Source organism: Camelus ferus, chromosome 3, assembly GCF_009834535.1.
Source record: "Camelus ferus isolate YT-003-E chromosome 3, BCGSAC_Cfer_1.0, whole genome shotgun sequence".
NCBI lineage: Eukaryota > Metazoa > Chordata > Mammalia > Artiodactyla > Camelidae > Camelus > Camelus ferus.
The window spans coordinates 51,464,079-51,491,987 of record NC_045698.1 but is presented as its reverse complement, the minus strand read 5'-3'; the positions used below and the strand labels follow the sequence as shown (position 1 = coordinate 51,491,987).

General features: G+C 33.9%; 1 protein-coding gene across 3 annotated transcripts in view; it reads left to right on the top strand.

Annotated features, from left to right (window-relative positions):
• The window catches only part of TBCA (tubulin folding cofactor A), a 75,323-nt gene extending 59,192 nt beyond the window's left edge, over positions 1 to 16,131 (top strand). For all 3 annotated transcript variants that reach the window (XM_032474732.1, XM_032474737.1, XM_032474734.1), the window contains 3 exons: positions 2,866 to 2,971; positions 13,643 to 13,729; positions 15,858 to 16,131. In XM_032474732.1, coding sequence (XP_032330623.1) covers positions 2,866 to 2,971; positions 13,643 to 13,729; positions 15,858 to 15,938 — 274 coding nt within the window. In that variant the 3' untranslated portion in view covers positions 15,939 to 16,131. The remainder of the gene's footprint in view (positions 1 to 2,865; positions 2,972 to 13,642; positions 13,730 to 15,857) is intronic.
• The last annotated feature ends 11,778 nt before the right edge of the window (positions 16,132 to 27,909 follow it).

The window sequence follows — 27,909 nt, the reverse complement described above, 5'->3', positions numbered from 1 at the left end:
CTTTGTTATATTTCTTTCCATGTGTATCGCTTGTACAAGATCATGAAAGACAGGATGAGCCTTGCTTGCACAAGTCAAAATTCCCAATGAACATTTTAGTATTTCACTATTTATTATGCAGTTTATATGGTGGTTTAAATCCAGGCTTAAAATCTGACTTAAAAGTCATCCAGGTAGTGTGACAGAAGATTTTTTTTTTAGATTTGTGAACTTATTTTAAGCCCTATTAGAAATACGAAAATTAAATCATCTTTTGAAATACACTTAAAAACCTTCACTGCAAATGATTAAATGAAAACCATGCTCTAATATAATTTTTAAATTCCATCCCGGTAACATAGGTCTAGAAATCAGTCAGCAAGCCAGATGGAGAAAGCTACTTTTAGTATGTATGGGATCGAGAGTTTTTTCTTTTACTCCTTAGATAATGTGTATATAGGAATTTCAGTGTTTTATTGGACTGTACTTTTCTTTTACAACTTTGATTAAACCAGAATTAGGAGAGATTACACTATTATCATTATAATTGAATTTTGGTTATCTGAGGGATAATCGATAGAACTTCATATTGCTGTCTCTTCCTTATTGTTGAAAATCTTCCTGATTTCTATCAATACCTTTTCTTGCTTCAGTAATTAAATACTTGTTTATTTTCTACTTGTTCGTGAGAAAATCATGTCTAAATTATCTACCCCAGTCCCTCACATGAGGATGGTCAGACATAAAATTAAGTGCACAGTAAATACTTGTTAAACAATTTTGTTGAAAATAATCTTTGATTGTTTTTGGATTTGGCATGCAGTGTACTAATTTTTTTTCCTTTAAACTGGGCTTTTACCATTATGTTCTTTCGGGTACATGTATAAAAATTTGGAAAACATATATCAGTAAAAAAGCAAGACATTAGGACCACAAAAGACCCCCCAAAATAGCCAACAATCTTGAGAAAGAAGAAAGCTGGAGGTATCACCCTCCCAGACTTGAAGCTATACTACAAAGCTGTAGTAATCAAAACAGTATAGTACTGGCTCTGAAACAGACATAGAGTTCAATGGACCAGAATAGAGTCCAAAAATAAACCTATGCTCATATGGTCAATTAATCTATGACAAAGGAGGCAAGAACATACAATAGGAGAAAGATGGTCTCTTCAATAAATAGTGTTGGGAAAACTGGACAGCTACATGCAAAAGAATGAAACTGGACCACTTTCTTACACCATTTACAAAAATAAACTCAAAATGAGTTAAGGACTTAAATGTAAGACCTGAAATCATAAAACTCCTAGGTGAAAACATAGGCAGTAACCCTCTTTGACATTGGTCTTAGCAGTATTTTTTTTGGATATGGCTCCTCAGATAAGGGGAACAAAAGCAAAAATAAACAAATGGAACATCAAACTAAAAGCTTTTGCACAGTGAAGGAAACCACTAACAATATGAAAAGGCAGGCTACTGACTAGGAGAAGATATTGGTGAGTGGTAGATCCAATAAGAGGTTGATATCAAAAATATATAAAGATCTTATACAACTTAATATCAAAAAAGCAAACAACTGATTAAAACATGGACAGAGAACCTAAATAGATATTTTTCCAAAGAAGACATACAGATGGCCAATAGGCCTATGAAAAGATGCTCAACATCACTCATCATCAGGGAAATGCAAATCAAAACCCACAGTGAACCACGCCACACCTGTCAGAATGGCTATTAGCAAAAGGCAAAAAATATCAAGTGTTGGAAAGGGTGTGGAGAAAAGGGAGCCCTCCTGCACTGTTGGTGGGAATGTAAAGTGATGCAGCTACTAGGGAAAACAGTATGGAGTTTCTGCAAAAAACTAAAAATAAAACAACATACGATCCAGCAGTTGCACTCTGGGTATTTATCCAAAGAAAGTGAAAATACTAATTTGAAAATATATAGATATATATATATGCTTCTATATTCACTGCAACACATTACAAGGGCCAAGAAATGGAAGCAACCTGTTCATTAACAGATGAAAGAATAAGATGACATGGTGTTGATGTGTGTGTATATCTATACATGGGCGCACACACACACACACACATACAATGGAATATTACTCAGCGTAAAGAAATTGAAATCTTGCCATTTTCAGCAAGATGGATGGACCTGGAAGGTGTTAATACTAAGTGAAATAAGTCAAACAGAGAAAATATTACATGATTTCACTTATATGGAATCTAAAAAACAAAACAAGCAAAGCAGAAACAACCTCATAGATATAGAGAATAAACTATGGTTGCCAAAGGGAAGAGGGGTTTGGGGGACAGACGAAATAGGTATAGAGGATTAAGAGGTACAGACTCTAGCTACAAAACAAATTTAGTCATGGAGTGTAATGTGCACATAGGGAATATAGTCAGTAATAGTGTAACAACTTTGTATGGTGACAGGTAGTAGCTAGCTGGTCTTATTATGGTTATCATTTCATCATGTATAAAAATAACAAATCACTATGTTGTACACCTGAAACAAATATAATATAGTACATTATAACTCAATTTTAAGTAAATAAATAAATGAAGGAAAAGATAAATGTTAATATATAATAATTTTGAGTTGTTTCTACATTGTAAATATAGTTATTGTAATGGAATGTATTTTTAATTAAAAATTCAAGAATTCCATGCTTTGATAGATTGACTTGTTTAAGGCAGCTGTAAAACTTAAGGACATGAGGATCATACATCCATGGCTAAAGTACTTTTCTTCTCTTCCCTTCTCCTTGTCTAGTACATTTTTAAAGTATGCTTTATATTTAAATAGTTTATTGTTTCTTATGGTCTTTTGCTAGAGAGAAAGGTATTTCTTTGAAACGTTTTTGGTTTATTTATAGATTGGTCAAAGAAAAAATGATGTATGAAAAAGAAGCAAAACAACAAGAAGAAAAGATTGAAAAAATGAAAGCCGAAGATGGTGAAAATTATGCTATTAAAAAGCAGGTAAAATTATATGTTAAATAATTATAACTAACATTTGCAGAATACCATATTAACAGTGTATTAACAACCCTCTGAGAAGGTCCTACTAAAGGTCCTATTAAACCTCTGTTTAAAAATGAGACTTGCCACTTAAAAATAAGGAAACTGAAACACAGCTTAAATAACTTGCCGTGGTCACACAGCTGCTCATGGCATACCTGAGATTTAAACACAGGCATTCTGGCTCTAGAATATGTACTCTTAACCATTAAGCAGTACTGCCTCTCCAGTTTTAAGTATTAAATATAAAAATGGCCTAATCTTAATTAAAAATACCTACATACTTAAGTTTACAGATATTGTCCCAAAACCATATTGAAGATCTCCAAAATTGTACACGCACACATGCACGCACACAGACTGTACATTTCAATGGCTACTTCTGTTTATCCTCATGACAAATTTCGTTCTCCTTAGCATTGCATACAAGGCTTTTCTTGATTTTGATACCTGTTTAGCATTCCAGCCTCATCTCTTGCCAGTCCCTATCTGGATCTTAGGTGCTGCCTTTTAGTTTCCTGAACAAGCCCTATCTCATTTGTCTCTGAGATAATTGCATATGTCTGGGATGTTCTTCCTACCTCTCCTACGTATCCTCTCCTAATTATTCCCTACTCATTCTTTAAACCTCCATCCCAGCACTGAGTTAGGTGCCTCTCCTCTGTGGTTCTATAACACCTTATTTATTCCCATCATAGCATTTATTGCATATTTACTCTTGGTTGACACTTGTTTTGTAATTCCTTGAGAAAATAGAGGCTTTCAAGGGAACTCATATTCCCACCACAAAATCTATCAACTTACCTTCATCTGTACCCATACTACCTACCTTCCTTCCTATTAGAATAGATTATGTGCCCTAGCCCTTGTTACAACCGTCAGTGACATCATCTCTTCTTTGTCACATCCTACATAACCTCAACAGCTTCTGACACAAGTAACCACTCTTTCCTTGAAATGCTCTTTTATACTGGCATCTTTAATAGAATGGTCTCCTGGTTTCACTACCTTTATTTCTCAGTCTCCTTGCTGAAACTCTCCCTCTCCCATTTCTCCTCTCTCTCTTTCTCTCTTTAAATAAATAAATAAATAAAATTTGACCTTAGGAATTCTATCTACAATCCCTTCTTAGGTAATCTCATACCATCCTATAACTTTAAGTACCATCTTTATGCCCATTCATTTATTCATTAACAGATATTTATTGAATCTCTGCTATTTGCCAGATACTCTTCCAGGCAGTCTTTTAGACATGGCATTAAAAACAACCCAGAATTCCTGCTTACTTGACATTCATTCTGGTGCCGGTATCTCCCAAATTTATATCTCTGGGCCTGACCACTCCAGATCCATATATTCAACTAATCATCTATTTAACGTGTCCCTTGTGTGTTCAAAATAAAAATCTTGGTCTTCTCTCAACGCGGTTCACTTCCCCAAAACAAGAAGGTTTTCCTTCTCTTATTTACCCTCCTCTTAATAAATGTTACCTTCACTTACCCAGATACCCAAGCCAAAATTTTTGGGTCTCCTTTTGATCACCAAGTCCTGTTTCTTTTTCCCTCTATTTCTTACTCTACTGCCACTGTCCTATTCCAGACCACTGTCAATTCTTGCCTGTGCTATTGCAAAAGACTCCTAGTTGATGTACCTCTTTGTCTCTTGATAACCCTCCATTCCTTTCATACCACAACCAGGTAGATCTCTTTAAAATGTACATCACATCACTTGTTCCTTTACTTAAAATTCTGTGTTCAATTGGATGTCAAGACTTCTTTTTAAAATCAGCTTTATGAACTCAAACGGTGGTTTTCGTCGTATAAATTATGTTACAAATGGTAATAATGCATATGTAACCCAGAATTAATTCTTAAAATGGATTAATCACTTTTTTTTGGATTAATCACTTATAATGGATTTTTCTTTGGTGCAAAAAGAGTGTGTACCTGAAATGTTTCCTTCTTTGGGCTATCCAAGAAGGGAGCTTTTTTAATTTCCTGAGCTTCCAAGAAAGCCTGCCTTCCTCTATGTGTGATATAGCAAAGGACATTTGTGTGTCAGATACTCTTAAATTGGGGGAGGATTTGTAAACAAGTATGTTGCTATAGTATGTCCCCCAATATGCTGACCTTTATGAATTAACTGCTCTTCATAAGGTTTTACCTATGGAATATTACTTTTTGATTCTTAGAATTATGACGTTAAATGCTTTTTGAATATATACTTCCATAAATATTCATGTCTTTCATGTCACATTTGTATCTCTCTCATTTTAATGTCCTCTATTATTTTCCCACATCTAATGAGAAACATTATAACATGGTGTATCACTTATTTCATCCAGATACTTCTTGAACCCCATCAGGCTTGTTTTGCATCTTGTCTAGCTAGTGACCTTACTTAGTTTTTTCTTTGCCCTGATCTTTTCATCACCCATAATGTATTTTAAAATAGCCCTATAGCTAGAACATGAATTGTAAGTTACATGGAATGGGAGCAATGTTTCCTTTCTAAATACAATTCTACAGATTGATAATGTCACAGATGACCACAGAATCTGTTTTATTTCATTGGTATTTATACATTGATCATCTTTCAGTAAAATCACTACTTGATAGGTAAGAATTAACTCTTTTTTGAATCCTGTGTTCTGATTGCTCTTTTAAAATATCAGCCACTTATTGGTTATATCATTGACTACATATGCAGATGTAAAAGGAAAATTTTTTTTCAAAAGCCGTTTCTACACTCAGCCATGTTAAAATTCTTTTGTCACAGTGGTCATGGTTTATAACATGATTTCCTAGATTCATAGTCAGCCAAGTACTTAAATTCAAGAATACCATCCCATATCTAATTACAGAATGATAAATTTTTCTGTTTGCTGCTATTCTGTATTCTGTACACCTACAGTGTATACAGTTGTCAATTGCAATTTTGGTCCCAGTCTTATGAAAACTTACCTTGTCTTTACCCCAACCTACAGTGCTTTTCTCAGTTCCTTTTCCTAGCTTAGCTGTTCGGTGGCCAGCCTTTCATGTTTTATATTATATGCAAGGGGAGTTGCATTGCCAGAAGCACTGCTGTGTTCCTAATTGCCTACTACTTTAAGGTCAGCAGTTGTTTCTCGACATTTGCTGATGCCCCTCATAAAAAATACCTAGGAAGCCTAGTCCAGATTTTTTGGGTTCTCTACTCTCCCTGTATTTCCTCCTCTTCTGAGATAAATGCCATCCTCAGTCACTTGTCACTACCTTGGCTCTTCTCTCACTTGGTTCCATTTAGCTCTGGCTTTCCTAGCTCTTCTGAACTAGCCCCGTGTTATAGCATACACACACGATGCTGTCTTTCGGTCCCTATCAAACTTCTTACCTGAAATTGATTACCAAAATTGTTCTCTCCAGGACTAGGCCCAGTTTTGGTTCTTTAAAAATGAATAACTAGGCAGAAGCTTCAGGACGCTAATAGGCCAAAATACCGGTCAGTCAAATTGTTATTCTGCTGTCCTTCCTTTTCTGGCTGCTATATAATGCAATATTCACATATTGCCTAAATGCTAAATGCTGATTTTAGCCTTCTGCTTATTATATTCCTCTTTTCCTCCAACTTCCTCCAAGAATGTTGTATAACTTGGTTTATAAATGGTGTTTTTTTTATACATTTGCTTTTTTTGTTTTTTGTTATAGATTCACAGAAAGTTACAAAAAATGTTCAGGGAAGTCTCATACACCCTTTACCATTCCTCCTACAGTGTAGCATCTTGCATAATTATATTATAGTATCCAAACCATGAAACTGACATTGCTATACTACAGAGCTTATTTATATTTCAGTAATTATACATGTACTCATTTGTGTGTATGTATAATTCTACATAATTCCAACACATGTGTAGCATGTGTAACTACTACCACAGCCATGATGGAGAACTCTTTTATCACAAGACTGCCTTGTGCTATTTCTTTATAGCCCCTGTCCTCTCCACCCACTAAATCCTAATTAACACTCTTCCAAGAATGTTGGAATGGAATCATACAGTATGTAACCTTTTGAAATTGACTTTTTCCACTTAGCATAATTTCTTGAGATCCATTGAGGTCACTGAGTATATAGTTTGTTCCTTATTATAGCTAAGTAGTAGTCCATGGCATGGATGTACCACGGTTTAACCATTGAAGGACATTTGGATTGTTTCCAGGTTTTGGATGATATGAAAAAGGCTGTTATGAACATTCATATACAATTTTTTATGTGAACATAAAGTTTTTTTTTTCTGGGATAATTGCCCAAGCAATTTCTGGGTCATATTAGTACATTTTTTGTTTTAAGAGAAACTACCACCCTCTTTTCTGAGTGGCTGTACCATTTTACATTCCTACCTAAGTGATGTTTGAGTGGTTCCATTTCTCTACAATCTGACTAGCATTTGGTGTTAACAATTGTTTTTAGTTTTAGCATTTCAACTTCTATGTAACATGTGAGGTGGGTTACATGGATTAATTTTCAAATATTGAACTAGCCTTGCCTACCTCCTTAATCACTTGATTGTATTGTATTATTCTCTTCATTGCTGTATTAGATTTGCTAATATTTTTTGAGGATTTTTGCATCTAAGTTCATGGGAGATAATGGTCTACAGTTTTCTTTTTAATATATATTGTATTAGTCTGATTTGGGTGTCAGGTCAGTACTTATCACATAAAGTAAATTGGGAAGTGTTCCCTCCTCTTTTCTTGAAGGATTTATGTAAAATTGGTGTTAATTCTTTAAATATTTAATAAAATTGTCCAGGTGGAAGCATCTGGGCTTGGAGAATTCTTTTTCAGGAACTTTGAAACTACAAATTAAACTTCTTTCATGATTACAGAACTGTTCAGTTCATCAGTTAAATTTTGGTGGTTTGTAGTTTTCTAGGAAGCTAGTCCATTTCTTCTAAGTGGTTGAATTTATAAGCATTATGGACAGTATTATAGAACTACTTACAGTATTTCTTTTTTCTCCTGTTGGTTGCAGGATTTGGTGACATTCTCTATTTTGTTACTGATATTGGTGATTTGTGCCTTCTTACTTTATATTTGTCAGTCTTAACCAGAGGTTTATGATTTTTTTTTTTAAAAAACTCTTTGTTTCTTTTTTTCCCTCTGTTCTTTTCCTGTTTTTAATTTTACTGATTTCTGATCTTGTACTTATTATTTCCTTTCTTCTGCTTGTTTTGGGTTTGTTTAACTCTTCATTTTCTAGGTTCCTGAAATAAGAACTGAGACTTATAATTTGAGTTCTTTCCTTTTTCTTAATCTTAGCATTTAGTGCTCTAAATTTCCCTGCACTGCTTTAGCTGAATCCCACAAAATTTGACATGTTTTCTTTTCATTTTCATTTATCTATGTATTTGTTTCCTTGAGACTTCCTTGTTTACCCATCAGTTATTTATAAGTATGTTGTTTCATTTCTAAGACTTAAAAGGTTTTCCTGCTATCTTCTGTTATTGATTTCTAATTTTGTTCCAATATAATCAGATATGTACTATGTATTATCTCGATACTTTTAAATTTATTGAGGTTTTTGTTTGTGTTGTGTTTGTTGGTTTTTGACCCGGGACATAGTGTACTGCGATGAATGTTTCATGGGTGCTTGAAAAGTATTTGTATTTTCCTTTCTTAGGTAGAGTATTGTATACATGTCAATTAGATCTTTTGGTTGGTGGTGTTACTTAGTCTCTTTATCTTTGCTCTTTTTTTTTCTCTAGTACTTCTTTAAATTGCCAAGAGTTGGGCATTGATATCCTCAACTGTATTTGTGGATTTTTTTGTCTCTCCTTTCAGCTTTATTATTTCTTGTTTTATGTATTTTGAAGCTCTTTTGTTTAGTATGTACACATCACTGTTTTCTTGATGGATTGATCATTTTATCATTATGTAACACCCCTCTGTGTCCCTCATAATTTTTTTGCTCTTAAGTCTGTTTTATCCATATTAATATAACGACTTCTCTTTTTTTAATGTTTGCATGATATATCTTTTTCCATCGTTTTATTTTTAACCTGTTTTATTATGTTTGAAGTGAGTTTCTTGTAGACAGTATATAGTTGGATCCAATATGTGATTCTCTCATTTTCAGCTGGTGAATTTAGACCACTCATATTTAAGTAATTACTGATATGTCAGGACTTAGCGCCCAGATTATTTGACACTAGGAGTCTTCTTACATCCTTAACCATTCATCAGTACCCACAAAACACAAGTCAAGTGAATTAAGTGAATTCTTTCTCTCTTTTTCTTTCTTTTTTTTTTTTTTATCTTCAGCATGGTGACTGGGTCCTAAGAGAAGGGTTTCCCAAAAGTGATTATCTAGGAGGCCCATCTGGAAGCTACAAGGCTTCTTAAGACCCAGCTTCAGGTCTTCAGTCCCAGAACGCCACTTCTGCCACGTTCTATTGGTCACACAGTGCCAAACCAAATTTAGTATGGGAGGTGACTGCATAAGGGTAGGAATACAGAGATGAGGATCACTTGGGGCCATCTTGGATACTGACTGTCACTACCACCAATTCACATGCTAGAGTTGAAATCAGTCACGATCCTTTCAACTAGCTAATCACTCTGGGACTTGACTTCATCATTTGTAGATTGAGGAGATTAGACTAGATGACCACTTACGTCCCTTCTGATCTATGATTTTTTGTCTATTTCTATGTCAGAATATCTGTGTATCTTTTTTCCCCAGCTTTATTGAGGTATAGCTGATGATTTAAAATTGTATAGATTTAAGGTGTATAACTTGATTTGATAGATATTGTGAAATATTGAGTACAATCAAATTACTTCTAACTTGATTTAATATATATTGTGAAATATTCACCACAATCAAGCTACTTAACATATATATCACCTCATATAGTTACCATTTGCTTGCTTGCTTTCATTCATTCATTCATAAAAGGATTTTTTTGACATGTTTATTAGCACTTTACCATTTTACCACCATGTAGAAGGAAAGACTTAACCATTGTTCAAGTGATCTTTGACTAATCTTGAGCTCAGTTTGACAAACTAGTGCAGTTACCATTGGTTCCAGGGGTAGCCAGTATCAAATATAAGATTGTCTATACATTATCATAGGTATAGGGAGCCCTGCGGGAGTGATTTGGATCACTAAAGAAACTAGAAATCTTGTTTCAGTTGATCAACAGCAAAGAAATTGACTTTGGCTTAGATTATTTCACAGACTCTTCTTTCTGAAAAAATGAAGACCTGCCAGTTAGGGCTTTTCCTTTCCAATTTATATATGTTTGATTATAAAAGAAATTGATCAGATTTTAGTTCAGTAGCTTATTCATTGTTATAATCTGAGCCTTGCTGAGCTTCCCCCAGCTTCCGTTTTACCTGAATAACTTTCCCTCCCCAAAATCATAACTTGTTTTAAAAACAATAAAATATGGGTAGGACTGCATCATGTTGTGTTCCCCCAAGATTCCTTGTACCTCATATTTGTGCCAGGATCTTGACTTAACCTCAGTCTTGCCATAGTCAGCACTAGAATGAACTGACAGTTTATCCAGATATTTTAAACAGAGGCACCAGTCATTTGAGTGACTTCCTCCCAAGGGGAACACTTTGAATGATAATACTTTTTTAATTTATTAAGGTATTTTGAGGGGTGTCTTTACTGTATAATAACACCTTACATACTGTCTTTTAAAATTATTCCTGATAGTTGTAATTCATTATAGGAAAGTAAAGTATATGATTTATAGCCTTGATAGAGATGTGGTTTATGGATCCCAAATCATAGTTATCACTATAATATGCCTTTGGCTCCCAGTGGCACTGTCCTCTTGAAGCAGTGTGAAGTGTTTATTTTCATGTTTATTCTCCTATATGGGTTGAAGGATGAGATCTTCTCTTTTTCATCTTTCTATCCCCTGTACCTGGCATCTTGCAGATATATAGTAAGCTTATTGTATAAATTGGGGCTGTGTATAGGAGAGACTGAGCTTTGGCCCTACTTAAGTCATAGTCCTATTTTGATAGACTAATTGAAGAGTTTTGCTCTCTACTAATGGATAGAATAATAATGCATAGAAGTTATTTTGGACAGTATTATTTAAAGTTCATTATAGTGACAACACTAAAGCTTCCCAAACAAATTTTAGAAGTATACATTTTGGCTTATCGTGTGTTTGACCCAATTCTTCTTTTTTTTTTTTCAAGCATTTTTTTTTATTGAGTTATAGTCATTTTACAATGTTGTGTCAAATTCCAGTGCAGAGCACAATTTTTCCATTATACATGAACATACATGTATTCATTGTCACATTTTTTTTTTCGCTGTGAGCTTCCACAAGATCTTGTATATATTTCTCTGTGCTATACCATATAATCTTGTTTATGTATTCTACATATGCCTGTCAGTATCTACAAATTTCAAATTCCCCATCTATCCCTTCCCACACACCCCCTGCCCCTTGGCAACCACAAGTTTGTATTCTATGTCTATGAGTCTGTTTCTGTTTTGTATTTATGTTCTTTTTTTTTTTTTTTTTTTTTTTTTTTTTTAGATTCCACACATGAGCTATCTCATATGGTATTTTTCTTTCTCTTTCTGGCTTACTTCACTTAGAATGACATTCTCCAGGGACATCCATGTTCCTGCAAATGGCATTATGTTGTCATTTTATGGCTGAATAGTATTCCATTATATAAATATACCACATCTTCTTTATCCAGTCATCTGTTGATGGACATTTAGGCTGTTTCCATGTCTTGGCTGTTGTAAATAGTGCTGCTATGAACATTGGGGTGCAGGTGTCATTTTGAAGTAGGGTTCCCTCTGGATATATGCCCAGGAGCGGGATTCCTGGGTCATATGGTAAGTCTATTCCTAGTCTTTTGAGGAACCTCCATACTGTTTTCCACAGTGGCTGCACCAAACTGCATTCCCACTAGCAGTGTAGGAGGGTTCCCTTTTCTCCACATCCTCTCCAGCATTTGTCATTTGTGGATTTTTGAATGATGGCCATTCTGACTGTTGTGAGGTGATACCTCATTGTAGTTTTGATTTGCATTTCTCTGATAATTAGTGATATTGAGCATTTTTTCATGTGCCTATTGATCATTTGGACCCAATTCTTTATATTCATTTTATCTTGTTTAATTCCTTTAAGCTATTCTCAAGGGAAGTCCATAGGGGAGGAAATAAGAATCGCTTACCCAATGAAATATCTGAGTCACTCATTTTTCACATGTATTCAAACTAACAAGATACACAAAAATAATTTAGTGGCAGTGATTAAATATTAGGGCATAATATGATTAACTGTGAAATAAAGTCATGATCCTATGTTTGAAATTTCCAACTTGTACCTTAGTAGTAAAGGAATTACCAGTTCAGCAATAGATTTTAACCTGAGGAAAGAGATATGGATAGAGAGCAGCCTTGTATATTATAATTCTTATTTTTATTTACATTGTGAACTATGACAGAACTATTAAGAAAAGGAAGAAAGTAATAAGATTTATTAAAGTTTCTGTTAAAATATAGTATGATTACCATTAAATTATGTCCTTCCATTTTATTTTAGGTGAGCTAGGTAATAAAGCTTCTTGGTTAAAGTTCAGATTTTGTACCCATTTAACTAAAGGTATTGACCAAACATTATTTTTTGTAAATAAACATTTAAATGATCTCATATCTTTCTAAGACTAGTTTGAGGAAATAAAGCTTCTTCTACCACCTTTGGAAAAAGACTTATTTGAGGTCCAGCATCTGACACTCATATATTTACTCTCTTATTGATTGGGTTTCCCAGTCACCTGTTTGACTTTTTTTTTCTTTTTCTGTGATTTGATATGTTACAGTCCAGCTTCAGATGATGGATTTTTAAGTTCAGAAATATCCTCTAAAGTAAATATTCCTATGTTTAATTCTGTAGTATCTGTCTTCACGAGGAATAGACAGAAGTAGAAGTTCAGATTCAGAGGGGTGCCAGGTTGGTAATTTGGATCAAACTGCATGGGGAGAATAATCTCTCTCCTAAAATGAAGCAGAAGGATAAGTAATAACTTTTTATGCATGATAAGCATCAAAAATATGAACCTGCTGGTCTTTGCTTTTCATTTTTCTTTACCTCTGTCTTTCAGTGAGAACCTCCTGCAGTGAGCACACGATGTGATCAATAACTCAATAACTTTTTTCATGCAGTAATTATCTCCATGTGATATTATCTGAACACTGTTTTTCTTTAGTACTCAAAAGATGCAGGAGATATTTATATAACCAGCTGATCCCATTTTGGATAAAGGTGCTTTGTGACAGCAGGGAGAAATAGTTTATTTTAAATAGCCTTTTTAAATAAATGCTGTATAAAAAGCTTTTCCAGTTAATTTTCACTTAGTGTGAGAAGGTGATTCCCAAAAAGGTTTAGGTCTAAAACCTGTACTTTGTGTATTTCATAGTATGACGGTCATTCTTCCTAACTTCTAATAAGCACAGTTAAAATCAAAATATTGAATCATTTAACATAACCATAATTTATTTTCTGATTCCTCTAAATCACTCTATATATTTTCAGAGGTGTTAGCTAAACACATAGGTCCTACCATCTCTGCATGTCTCACAGAGATTCTCTTATAGGCGGAGATCCTGCAAGAGTCCCGCATGATGATCCCAGATTGCCAGCGCAGGTTGGAAGCTGCATACAGTGACCTTCTGCAATTATTAGTAAGTAATAGTTATGTATCTTATGTTTTACTTTTTTTTCAGCCTAACACATGGAAGGCCAAGATTTTAAATATTTAACACTGAAAGCTAGTTGGTAACATTTTGTTTACTTGTTCAGTATATCAGTTTATTTTTAAATAATTAATGGAGTTTAAATGGTATTTTAAGTTATACCTCCAGTAAAAGTACTGTGTCTAGCATGTTTACTTTTTATTTAAACTTAGTTAATTAAATGTATTTAAGTTATCAGGGTAGGTATACATACTAGTAATATTGTACAGCAGTATCTTGAATTATTTGGTTTTCATACGTGAAGATCTTTTTGGACACATTAAAGGTGACTAGTCTGTCTAAAATTTTAAAAGATCCAAATATTTCCAATGAATTTGGGCCCTTTTAAAAAAGTTTTGGAATTCTTTCTGATTCAAACCTAAATCTATTTGAGAGAGGGGGGAAAAGAAACCCTGCAATATATAGGCAGACCCCTCATATTAACCTGGAGCTGGATAACACTGTTATCATACTTGGCTGGTATAAATGTCTTGTGATACAGTAGCAGAATCACTTTTAAAAGAATTCTAAGAAAAATGAAAAGTCATCTTATTTCTTTATTAATAGAGTTAAAAGCCTAATACTGTATACAAGCCAATTGTTATTGCTGCTTGATGATAATTTGATGAATTCTATCATTTCCTTTACTAACCTCATTTTATGTTTCTAGTTTGTGAACTAATATTTATTTCTAGCTACATAGCTGTCTCCTGATTCATTGTTCCTTATATTACAAAAATAATGTGAGGCTTTTTCAGGATGATTATAAATATGTATTCCTTGAAAGAGAATGAGATTTGTTTTCCCACCAAAATAATATTAGGACTAAATCTGTAGAAAAAAAGAAGGAGAGAATTACTCACATTTTACTTTACTTTTGACACAGAACTCATATATATCTATGGGAACCTTTTAAAGGCAGGGTAACTCTCTCTAAAGCCAAAAATGAAACTTTGGTTTTAAAATAGAAGATAGATGAAAGCAGGAAATAATTACTGTATTAAAATATTACCTGAAACAGAAGCATCATTTGTGTCTCCTAACAATTTAAATACTTTTTTCTCTCATTAATCTAGTTGCTGAGAAAGTAACAGAAATTGCTTGAAAAAATAATACTGTCTTTGGATTGATATATTTGTGTTTGAGATATATTCAGCAATATATCTACCCTCAAAGAGCTTGTATTTCCTGACAGAGAACAAACACATGTTTAGGTGTAATATGGAGGTTTAAGAAATTATTACCTGTAGTATGAATTAAGCAAATCCTCAGTCATTTTTGCTTTAAATTTTCATATTAGATGCATATACACACACTTTATTCCCTCTGCTCTATAACTGTTTGTGTGTCTCCATCTTTTATTGACTTGACATGAATTGCTGACCTTAGCTGCATTTGTTTATTAAAAAATCAAACAATTTGCCACACACATTAACTTAGATGATGTTACTTTATTTATCTATTACTGTTACAATAGATTAGTCAAAGTTTTCTGTATATAGTATGGAAAAACTCAATCTTTAAGTATCAGAAAATGAAAGATACTAGTAGTTTGTTTCCTTGTAGTAGGATACATAATACTCATTAACAAGCAGACGGTTCACTTTTCTGATTCAAAGATTGTATTAACTCTAGTGTGACACCTTCTTTGTTGCGAGTAGTTGGAGGATTATTTTAGTCTGAATGTAAATAAATTTTTGCTTTTAGTGCATTAGTAATCTCATTTCTGTGGCAATGTGTTGACAAAGTGAGAATACATTTTTTAAAATTTTTCTGAGGTTTCAATTTAATTACTTAATGCCAATAGCTTTAGATGACCATGCTTTTTTCACTTATTGTATGAGAATATATAGTGAAACAAAACCAAACCTGTTATTTCTTTCCTTATCTGTAATGAAAGAGCACAATTGTTCTCTGGAAATTTGTAGAACTATAGTATATTTAGAGGAGGCTTCAGATCCTTTTTATTTTAACTTTTGAGCTGCTTACATTGATAGTTTGTAATATCTGAGTAATAAATAACAAAGTACTGAAGTTCGAGAAGGATAAACCTAATTTTTATTATATTTTATTTCAGGAGAGTGAAAAAGACTTGGAAGAAGCTGTGGAATATAAGGAGGCACGTGTAGTACTGGATTCAGTGAAGTTAGAAGCCTGAAGTTTTTCTGTACAGGGTGTTTTTGCATTAAATCCTGGGATCCATTCCACAATTCATTATTTTTGACCACTGCTGTGTGTTCAGGTAGTATGAGAATGTGATTCTTCTTATGCAGTGCATATATTTTTCTTTGCCTAATTTAATGTGTCAAATAAATGAGTTCATCTAATAAAATTGCTTCTTTCATACTTTACAGAGTATTTTAATCAACCTTCTATCATTGAATTGTAGCTGTTTTGACAGAATTAAAATCTCTTAGGTTCTATTTAAAGTCTGGGTATTTTGCTGCTTAAGCATGGATTAAGTTAAAAACAGGATACTTTTTTTTAAGGTAAAAATCCAAATTTTGAGCAGTTTTTTTCTGAAAAGGGTGCAATGCCTAGATAAGAAAGTAAGACCCTCTCCGTGGGCACAGCCTTACGTATTTGTTTGTTCACAATGAAAGTCTAAGATTTCCATTACTGTGAATTAATGTGAAACATTTAAATCTTTTTCCAGAAAGACAGATTTATACAGAAAACACCAACCATTTAGATGGTCAAGAATAAGATTCTTATGAATAGTAAAGAATTGAATTGGATTTTAAAGGAATAATGGCTATTGCCTGAGATGTGCTGGGAAATGTTTAACGGCTTTTCAGAATGGGAAGAGAACCTCTGATTTGTAGCTTTTGCTGATTTCTGTAGTCTAAAAACTCCCGCTGTGACTGATTTCAAGCTACTAAAGTGACATCACTGAACAGAGTTGGGAAGATACAAGCCACCTTCAGCCATAGCCAATCCTGAATTATCTTGATTGACTAGAAAAGACTGTTTCATCACAAAGCTTTTTCCAGTACAACTGTAAAGCCATTACCTAATCATTTGAGTTTATTTTCCAAAACTATGTGGTGACTCATATTTTGTTTTCTCACATTTCTAGAAAGTGTGTATGAACCATGATCTAATGAACCAAAATAGTAACAACGTTTAAACTTTAAAGCTTATAATTGAAAAAAATAAGAAAACTTGAATTTTTGCTGCTATAAAATACATACCTATGGTATGGTTGGTCTGATTTTGGAAGTTGCAAATGATACTAGAAACTGTAAGATTTATTGAATCTGTCAAAAAGACCAGAGTAGAAAAAAATAATATGTTCTTTCCCAATGTTATTTCTAAAGGCTACTCTATTTTAAAGCGCAGAATGTATCATTTATAAAATAAAACTTTTACACATTCAGAAAATTACTTTATCAGAGAATAACATATATCTGAAGCATTTCTAAATTGAAATGTCATCATTTTTAAACATTACATGCCATTTTTTAAAGTATTTGAGGTGGGAGAGGGGAAGAGTGAAGAAATAAAAACTATAATTACAATGTAAAATTTTATACTAAGGTTCAGTATTAGAGACTTGAGCACCAGGAGAATTGAAACTCTTTAGATTATTTTGTGGCTGGTATTAAGCACCAGAACAGATGGGCTTTTTTCAGTACTGGGTTTTGGTTTTGTTTTGGGCTTTTGGTTTTGTTTTGTTTGGGGGAGAGTTTTTTGCATATTAAGGTTTTAAATAAAGTATTTTAGTATTTTAATGTAAAACCTCTCATTTCAGCCTTCTGTCAAATACATAAATATAACATAGTTTCATAACAAATGGTTTCCTTATCAACTAAAGCTTGACAAGAACGTATCTCCTTCCTGAGAAAAGTAGTCCTGAAGGGTAACTTTTGTGGCCACAACCCAAATCTTGGTACCTCAAAAAATTATTTTCTTGTCAAAAAGTCCAAGAAAGAAGAAATCAACAACAAGGTAGATGAAAAGAAATATATCTTGTCATATATGAGACTCTTATCTCAGCTGCTATAGATTTTATACTGACTTTTTCCAGGTATTGATGAGAAGCAGCAAGAAGCTTAGTATTCTGTGAAGGCTCATTCCTGAGAACTTTTGACCCATTCCACATATGTTTTTGTGGCCAAGAGGCACATTAAGAACAGTTATAATTGATTTAGCATTAATTTGTTTTTAAGCTTTTGTTTAAAACCTTACATCTGTGTAACAATAAGTAGAAATTCCCTAAAGTAAGATTGCTCTTTTTCTCCCTGCACCAGCACCTGACCCTCAACCAACATATAGCAGTTGCTCAATAAACATTTGTAAAGTAAGTGAAAAGCAAAACATGTCTAATCTCTGAAGTGAGAGAAAGAATGCTATGAAGGATTCCATCTCATCACGAAACACACTGAATACAGTGCTTTTCAAGCTGTTTTGATCCCAAAGCACAATAAGAAACACATTTTCCATTGTGATCCAGTATGTATATGTATATGGGTCTATATTATATAAAATAGTAAGTATCCTTAATATGTACAATTCCTCAGATTTTTTGTATTGTTTCATCTTTTTAATACTGATCATGACCACCTGCTATTGGATTATAAAAAACACTACCCTAAAATAATAATATAAAATAATACTTACAAAAATATTCATGTATATATAATTCACTTAGACAAATATGTACATATATTTTTAATACATATATAAACTTCTTTGATATATATCCATCAACTTCCTAAGTCTCAGAGCAGTTGTCTCAGTGAATGTGTGCAAATTTACACATATTGCAGGCATGAAGTGTCATGGTAATGTGTAATCATTTAACATTTGTTAGGTGCCCTTAGTCCTTGCACAGACCAATGCAGTGGCATCCATAGAGTAGATAGACAAAATGAAGACAGGTGGCAGAATCAAGTAATAAACCTAATTTTTCTGTGTTTTTCTGAACAGCAAAGGGCACATCATTTCTAAGTAAGAATGTGCATAAGATAAAGAAATAGAGATATATGGGATGCATAAAGTGACCAAATTCAGGCTGGTTTTAATGCCATTGAGAGCAATCCCATGTTTCAGCATTTTCACCTGGACATTCTTAGCTAATGGTGAATCAATCAATCCTAGTAAATCAAGTACCCCTTCAAAGCCCTGGACAGGAGCTTTTGAGACATTTACATTTTGGGTAAGTATTACCATCTCAAGAACTAGGTTGTCCTTCCATTATCCTATTTTGTACCATGTGAATAAATCATGCAAACAGTTCCTTGGGAAGGAATGAAACTTGTAGGGAGGAAAAAAAAAACTAAAATGAGGACATGTTTATGAGTAATGAAAGGTGGTTAAAATGATATATTGTAACATTCATTTAACTTTTCTCCAATTTCTGGTGAGGAACAATCAAGGCCTAATATTTTAAAATTTTCTCTATGCCTATACCTGTGCACTGAATCACTTCCAAATTGAGCAGTCAAACCTGGTTAATCTAAATTACTTTGCAAACTTCATTACATTACTTGGCTTTTTAAAAATCCTATCAAATTTAATAAGGACATATCATACAGCTGGTTATCACTTAAATCTTATTATTTGTTGATTTAGATAAACCAAAGACAGATTAACCCTTTCCTCAGTGGTGAGTTAGGGCCTTTAAATGTCAGAGTAAACTTGATAGTATGTGAGCAAGAGCTGTAAAGTATTTGGCATTAAAGGGTCAACCAGATAATTTAATCCTTGAGACTCTTTTGAGTGCTTTAGCTGGAAAGAACTTGAACGGTTTGGAAATGGTACACCATGAAACAAGTTAATAAGTGTTAGTGTACTTGAAATTTTCAAGAGTGCTTCATAAAATTCTACATTGCACTCCACTATTATTGCACTTACAATATAAGAAGTATTTGTTCATGTATTAGACTGTTGCATAGAAAGGTATAATTAATTTATGTTACAGTAGATCTGCACTTTATATTTTGTTTTGTGCTTTTTGTTGACTGTTGGATATTTGACAAGGTGCTTTCAAATTCTTGGGGGGCATATGTCACAAAAGGTTAATATTTTTAATGTACAAAAGACCTTTCAAATTAATAAGAAAAAAATTCCTAGCGCAAAACATAGACAAAGGATAAAAACAGAGTTCACAAAAGAAGAAATGCAAATGGATAGGTTTTTTTTAATGTTTCACTTCAGTAGTAATCAGATTCAAATTTTAAAAACAATGAAGCAAAAGTTTTAAAGATGAATACCTGTTGACTATGACAAAGTACTAGACAAAGAGATTAGATTAAAGGATGAAATAAATATTGGAAAGGAGGCATCATTTTCATGATATGCAGTTGATAAGATATGTACCAGGAAAACACAATAGAGTCATCTGTAAAATAATTAGTAGCAATGAGAAAAATAAAGTGGGTAGCTGCAAAATGAATGTATACCACTATTATGGGTTGAATTTTGTGCTTGAAAAAGATATGTTGAAATCCTAACTCCCAGTACCTCAGAATATGGGAGGTATTATCAGTCACGATGAGGTCACACTCAAGTAGGGTAGGCCTTTAATATGACTGATGTCCTAATAAGACAATGTGAAGACACAGCAAGAAGGCCATATGACAACATAGGGTGAGGCTGGAGTTATGCAGCTGCAAGTCAGGGAATACCAAGGTGACACCAGAGGCTATAAGAAAGGCATGGGACAGATTCTCCTTTTAGATCCTTGGAGAGAGTATGACTGCGAGCACTGTGATTGAGACTTCTAGCCTCCAGAACTGTGAGTTGATACATTTCTGTTGTTTTCAGCTACTTATCTTGTGGTACTTTGTTACAGCAGTCTTAAAAAATGAATACATAGAACCCAAAAGCTTTTCTGTATGTCATCAATAACCAAATCTAATGGAAAAGTAAATCCCTAAGGAGACTCCTAGAAGATGATGTTTAGAAAAAGAACTTGCACTACATACATATGGAAAGTTGATATTCTCAAAATGTTGTTTCTCCCTAGGCCAATCTGTAAATTCGATGAACTAAAATACAACATGGTTTGGAGAGAGAAGGGGAGTTTTAGGAAATGATTCTAAAATGCAATTTTTAAAAATCTTAAAGAGGAAAGAATATCTGGGAGGGGGATATGAAAAGAAATAGTGATGAGGGGAAACTAGCTCTGCTCACTATCAAAAATTTATCAAGTTGCAATAATTAAATGTATGGGAAAAGAAATAGAAAATCAAAGAGAATAGAGTCCAGAAGCAAACTCAAATATATATGGATATATATTTAATATATAATAAAGAATATTTCAGACCTATTAGAATGGTAGATAAATCATATTGGGAAAACCAGCTAACCATTTGGAAGAAAGATAAGCTAGACCTCTATTTCATCTCACACCAAAGTAAACTTCAACGAGTCAAATTTTCAGTATGAAAAAGGAAAAAATGTTAGAAGGAAAGATCAGTGAAACTCATAGATTAAAAAAGAATTTTTGATTGAGCATTTAAGGAAAGAGAAAGCACACTGTTGGTGAGAATATTTTAAAGACGGCAGTTCTCCACAAATTAATATATAAAAGTAATGCCACAATTATCAAAATGATAGAGATATATGGAGAAAAATTAATGATGAGACTATCCAAGAAAATCTTGAAAATAGAGAATTGGTAAGGGGGGAGGGAATAAATATAGGAGAGTGCAGCCTGATACTGGAACTTAAAATGACTACATTTAAAACAGTGAAACCAGTGTAAGATTAAACTGTCAGTAGAATAGACTAGAAACCCCAAGCCCACACTAAGTATGTGTATCAATACATAAGTACCTGGTAGACATGGCATCTCATAGGATGGATATTATATAAATGGAATTAGGAAAGTTAGGAAAATAAAAATTGATTTTCTGTCTCATTCCAGAAAACAAAATAAAGCTTAAATACATTAAAGAATTAAATTTATGGAACAAGCATTTCTTGAGCCTCTACTGTTAGCCAGGCACTATTTTGAAGCTGGGATGTCATGGTGAGTAAAACAGACAAAGATCTCTGTCTGCCCTTGAAGAGCATACAACTCATGGATATGGACAATAAATAAATAAGGAAGTAGCAGTAATGTGTTCTGTGCATAAACATGAAATGATGTGCTAGAGAACAGCTAGGTTATCAGGGAAGGCTTCCTCAAAGGTGACATTTGAACTGAGCTCTGAACCAGAAATTCAGCACAGAAGTACACTCCAAGCAAAAGAGAACTGGTGTGAAACCTAAGAAAAGAAGGTGCTCAGTGAATTCTGAGAACCGGTGGGGCAGGAGCCCATTAAGTGATAAGGAAACTAGCAGAAGAATTTGTGGGGCTTTGTAAGCTAAGGAAAGAAATTAAGATTTTACTCTGAAGAGAGTCCACAAAGATTTTAAGCCAAGGAGTAATATGACTTAATTAGCATTGTTTAAAGATCTTGTTGCTCTGTAGAGACTGAGTCATAAGCAGAAGTGAAAGCCGAGATAGGGTACTATATTGGTACAGAGTTAAATGTTTTTTAAAAAGTGTGAAAAACTAAGAATATTTTAGCTAACATTCACTCTCTGAGTGGAAAATGAATGTTTAAGCATACAAAGAAAATGAATAGATCTTGCTGAACATTTAAAATGTCTATTTTTCAAAATAAATCTAAGTTACATGACAAATGACAAACATCAAACTGGGATCTACATGAAGAGGATCAAAGAAAGAATAAGTGAGGTAAGATGAAAATTTTCATTTCTCTCTTTCTTAATTAATCAAACATAACAATTTTCCAAAATAAGAGCACCAATGTATTGAATTATACATGCATATATATATACACATATATGCTGATATATTTATGATACTATGAAAAAAGCAGGTGGTATTATTCCATTTTTACCTATGGAAACTAAGCTTTGCCACAAAGATGGCACAATGAAATTCTTTTTTGTTTATTGAAATACAGTTGATTTACAGTGTTGTGTTAGTTTCTGGTAACAATGATTCATATATATATTTACATATAGTCCTTTTCATATTCTTTGTCATCATAGATTATTACAAGATATTGAATACAGTTCCTTATGCTATACAGTAGGACTTTGTTGTTTATTTTTTATATAATAGTATCTGCAAATACTGAATTCCCAATTTAACTCTCCCTCCACTTCCCCCTGCTAACCAAAAGTTTGTTTTCTATGTCTGTGAGTCAGTTTCTGTTTTGTAAAAGAAGTTCATTTGTGTCATTTTTTTAGATTCCACATATAAGTAATATCATACGGTATTTGTTTTTCTCTGTCTGACTTATTTCACTTAGCACGATAATCTCTAGGTCCAACCGTGTTGCTGCAAATGGCATTATTTCATTTTTTTTTATTGCTGAGTAGTATTCTATTGTGTGTGTGTGTGTGTGTGTATATGTAATATATATAATATACATATATACATACATACATACGCACACATACCACATCTTTATCCAATTCTCTGTCAATGGACATTTAGGATGCTTCCATGTCTTGGCTACTGTAAATAGTGCTGCTATGAACACTAGGGTGCATATATATTTTCAAATTAGAGTTTCTTCTGGCTATATGCCTGGGATTGAGATTGTTGGATCATATGTTAAGTCTATTTTTAGTTTTTTAAGAAATCTTCATTCTGTTTTCCAAATTACATTCCCACCAACAGTGTAGGAGGGTTCCCTTTTCTCCACACCTTCTCTAGCATTTATCATTTGTGGACCTTTTAATGATGGCCATTTTGACCAGTGTGAGGTGATACCTTATTGTGGTTTTGATTTGCATTTCTCTGAATATTAGCAATGCTGAGCATCTTTTCACGTGCCTATTGGCTGTCTGTCTTCATTGGAGGAATTGTGTGCTTAGGTCTTCTGCCCATTTGTTGATTGGGTTATTTGTTTTTTGTTATGGAGTTGTATGAGCAGTTTGTATATTCTAGAAATTAATCCCTTGTCAGTCTCATTGCTTGTGAATATTTTCTCCCATTCTGTAGGTGGTCTTTTCATTTTGCTGTGCAAAAGCTTATGAGTTTGATTAAGTCACATTTGTTAATTTTTGCTTTTATTTCTATTGGCTTGGTAGATGGATCTGGGAGAACATTGCTTCGATTTATATCAGAGAATGTTTTGCCTATGTTTTCTTTTAGGAGATTTATAGTGTCTTGTCTTATGATTAAGTACATAAGCCATTTTGAGTTTATTTTTGTGTACAGTGGGAGGGAGTATTCTAACTTCATTGATTTACATGCAGCTGTCCAGCTTTCCCAACACCACTTGCTGAAGAGACTGTCTTTTCTCCATTGTGTATTCTTGCCTTATTTGTCAAAAATTAATTGACTGTAGGTTTGTGAAATTTTATTAAATGAGGCCATCTCTGTTTATGTGATATGAGGGGAAAATTCTTGGTTTTTGACATTGCCAACAAGCGACTTAACATCCATGATTTGGCTGACTTTTCCATGAATTGTTTCAAAGCATGGGAAAGAGTATATTTGTAAAGTGTTTAAAACAAAATAAAGAAGAATTATGTTTGACTTTCAAGAAGGGAAGAATTTCTGAAGACACACACACAAAATGAAATACACGAAGAAGAAATTTATCAATTTGACATTAAAAGTGAGAATTTCTGATCATCCAAAGACAATGTAGAGTGAAAAGATCATTCACAAACTAGAAAAATATATTTAAAATACAGCTAACAAAAAATTTGTGTGAAGAATATACATGTAATGCACTAGAAACAAATGGGAAATAGCTTAATAAAAAATAAGCAAAGAATACAAAGTGTCATTTCACAAAAGAAGGGGGCATGCTCAAGAAATATTTCAAAGGTACACTGCTTCATCAGCAATCAAGGACAGTTGAAACCGCGAGATTTTATATGCATTAGATTGGCAAAAAAAGGTATAACTGTTAACAGTTGATGAGCATGTAAGCAATGAACTCATACTTTGCTAATAGAAGGGAAAAGTAGTACAACTGCTTTGGAAAGCAGTTTACTATTATCGAGTAAAGATCTCAGAAAATTCTGTATGTGTCTATATTTATATCCATATCTTTATTTTACACTCTTTAAGAAATCCTAGCACAGGAGACAAATACAAGAATGTTCAGAGGGAGGATATAGCTCAGTGGTAGAGTGCATGCTTAGCATCCACGAGGCCCTGGGTTCAGTCCTCAGTTCTTCCATTAAAATAAACAAACACCTAATTACCCTCCCCCCAAAAAACCCAAATAAAGTCTAATTTAAAAATAAAAAGGAATGTTGAGAGCAGCATTCTTTGATAACAGCATAAAAACTGTAGACAATGCAAATATCCATTAACTGTAGAAAGAATAAGTAAATTTTGGTTTTTTTCATGCAAGTATGATCAGTATAAAAATGAGTAAACTACAGTATTGATCAACATGGATAAGTCTTAAAAACAATGTTAAAGTGAAAAAAGCAAATCAAAGAGAAAAAAATAGTGCTATTCTACTTATAAAAAAGATGAAAACAAGCAAAACCAGACAGTATTTTGTTTAGGAATATAAACATATGTAGTAAAAGTATTAAGAAAACCAAATTCAAGAGGATGGTTTCATATTAGGGATAGTTCTATAGGTAGTAAGGAGGAGGGGGTGCAGGGGGGAGGGGGATGTAACTGGGTATGGTCGCCAGGGAACTTCATGGTTTTAAGGATGGACTTCTCCTTAAGCTAGGTGGTAGGTATCTTTTAATACTATTATTTAAACTGTACATATATATTATACATTTTGAAATAACAACTTTGTTGAGCTATTTGTTGTCACACACCATACAATTCACCCATTTAAAGCATCCGATTCAATTCAACCCACCTTGGTTGGTTGAATCCTCAGATGCAGAACTGGGCTGACTCTGTATGCCATTTTATATTATAAGGGATGTGAGCACCCACTCAACTGTGGTAACTGTGGGGTATCCTGGAACCAATTCTGCCCCATACTGAGGGAAAACTGTATATTCACAGTTATAAAACCATTACCACTCTCTAATTCTCTCATTTTCATGACCTCAAAAAGAAACCTTGTACCAAGTAGCAGTCACTCCCCATTTACCCCTAATCCCCTAGTCCCGCACGACCACCAATCTACTTTCTACCTCTACAGACTTGCCTCTTCCAAACATTCATATACATTGAGCTACACAATATGTGGTCCTCTGAGATGGACTTCTTTCACTTCATATAATATTTTCAAGGTTCACCCGTATTGTAATATGTATCAGTTCCTCATTTCTTTTATGCTGAATAATATTCCATTGTATGAACTGACCAGTTTATGGTTTTTTATTTATCAGTTTGTGAGCATTTGGGTTGTTTCCACTATGTACATACTCTTTTTTTTTAATTGAAGTATAGTTGATTTACAATATTGTGTTACATGTGTTAATTTCTGGTATACATGTGCATATTCTTTTGTAAGTATGAAATGCTTCATAATTTTTTAAATTTATCTAAAGGAAAAAAGGGTCCAAATCTCAGATTCAGTCCCTTAGATATAGTCAGGGAAGTGAGTGAGGTTCCTCCATGACTCTGAAGGACTGAGCATGGAGGAGCAGGGCCTGGAAAACATCTTGCTCCCCAACGTGTCCTCAGTGCTTAGCATGGTGTCCCACCTTTAGTGACACCAACCCAGTAAATGTTTGTTAAATTAATGAGTCAGTGAGACTTTGAGCTTCTTCAACCTTTTAAACCCTTGAGAAGAGACACAGTCCCAGTGAATAATTATAATATTAGTTACAGAACTAAAAATCACAAAAACGTTTACCCGCCAGCCTCTTGAACACAGCCCTCACCACTGGCAATGATGAATTGCATCACCCAGGTAAATGGTGCATCTGCTTAACCAGGACAGTCACCTCCAAACAGCTCTGGCCAGTGATTTTTAATGGCTTCAGGAAATAACTTCAAGGTGACCCTGGTGTCCTGCCCACCTTCATTACCTCTGGAAGCTGAGGGTCACCCAAAAGAATTCCTTTGATTCACTTGATGTTGCTTCTTTGTCTCTGTAAAACCACTATTTGGATTTTGGCTGCTTATAAAGTAAATGGTCTGTGCAATATTTAAAGAAATGAAAGGCAGTTGCTACATAGTTATAAATACATATTTCATATTCCAATAATGATACAGCTAATTATGAAAAAATATGAAAAGGGATATATAGGTATAACTGAACCACTATGCTGTACACCAGAAACTAACACAACATTGTAATCTGACTCTACTTCAATAATAAAATTAAAATTAAAAATGGAGGGGAGGGTGTAGCTCAGTGGCAGATCACATGCTTAGCATGCAGAAGGTCCTGGGTTCAATCCCAGTACTGCCATCAAATAAACCTAATTAAACCCCCTAAAAAATTAAATTAAACTAAAAAATAGTCTTTAATCTCTTTTGAACTGTCAATCCCTTATAAATTTTACAAATATCTCTTTCCTTCAGTTATAATTTTGAGATGATAGACACCACTATTCATGTATTTTTGCTGCCCCTTCTTGCAAGAGAATTGCACATCAGCAAGTTCCCTAAATGGTATGCGGATTGTGAGTACTGTGTTTAAGAACATGCACTACATAGACCATGATGCCCTGGGTTCCGAGTCATACTCTGTCATCTATGAGTTATATGAACTGGGGCAACTGACTTAATCTGAGCTGTAATTTCTGCATATGTAGAAACAGGGCGATGACACTACGGGCCTCAGATGATGATGAATAATGGCCCTTTGTACAGAGCTTTCCACACATTAAGTGCTTCTGTCAGCTGGGGGCCCCACCAGGAAAACAGGAACTGGAAATTCAAAAGAGAAATTAATGCAGGAATGCATTAAATGATGGAAGAGGTGAACAGGAGATGATGAAGCAACCAAAGATTAGCACCTACAGGAAGCTGCTGCCACCCCAGGCTGGAGGGACAGAGGGCAGAGGAGGTGTTGGACTCCAGGGCCCAGGGTTCACAGCAGAAGCTGGAACCGTGGGGCATCTGCTTACAAGAACTACAGCTGGTCTCCTGCTCTGTAGGCCTGTTCCAGCTGTGCTGGGAAAAGAGATGGGGGTCTGTTGTGAAAGGGACAGGGCTGAGCTGGACAATTTGATGCTGCAGAAAACAGTTATCACAAGCAAAA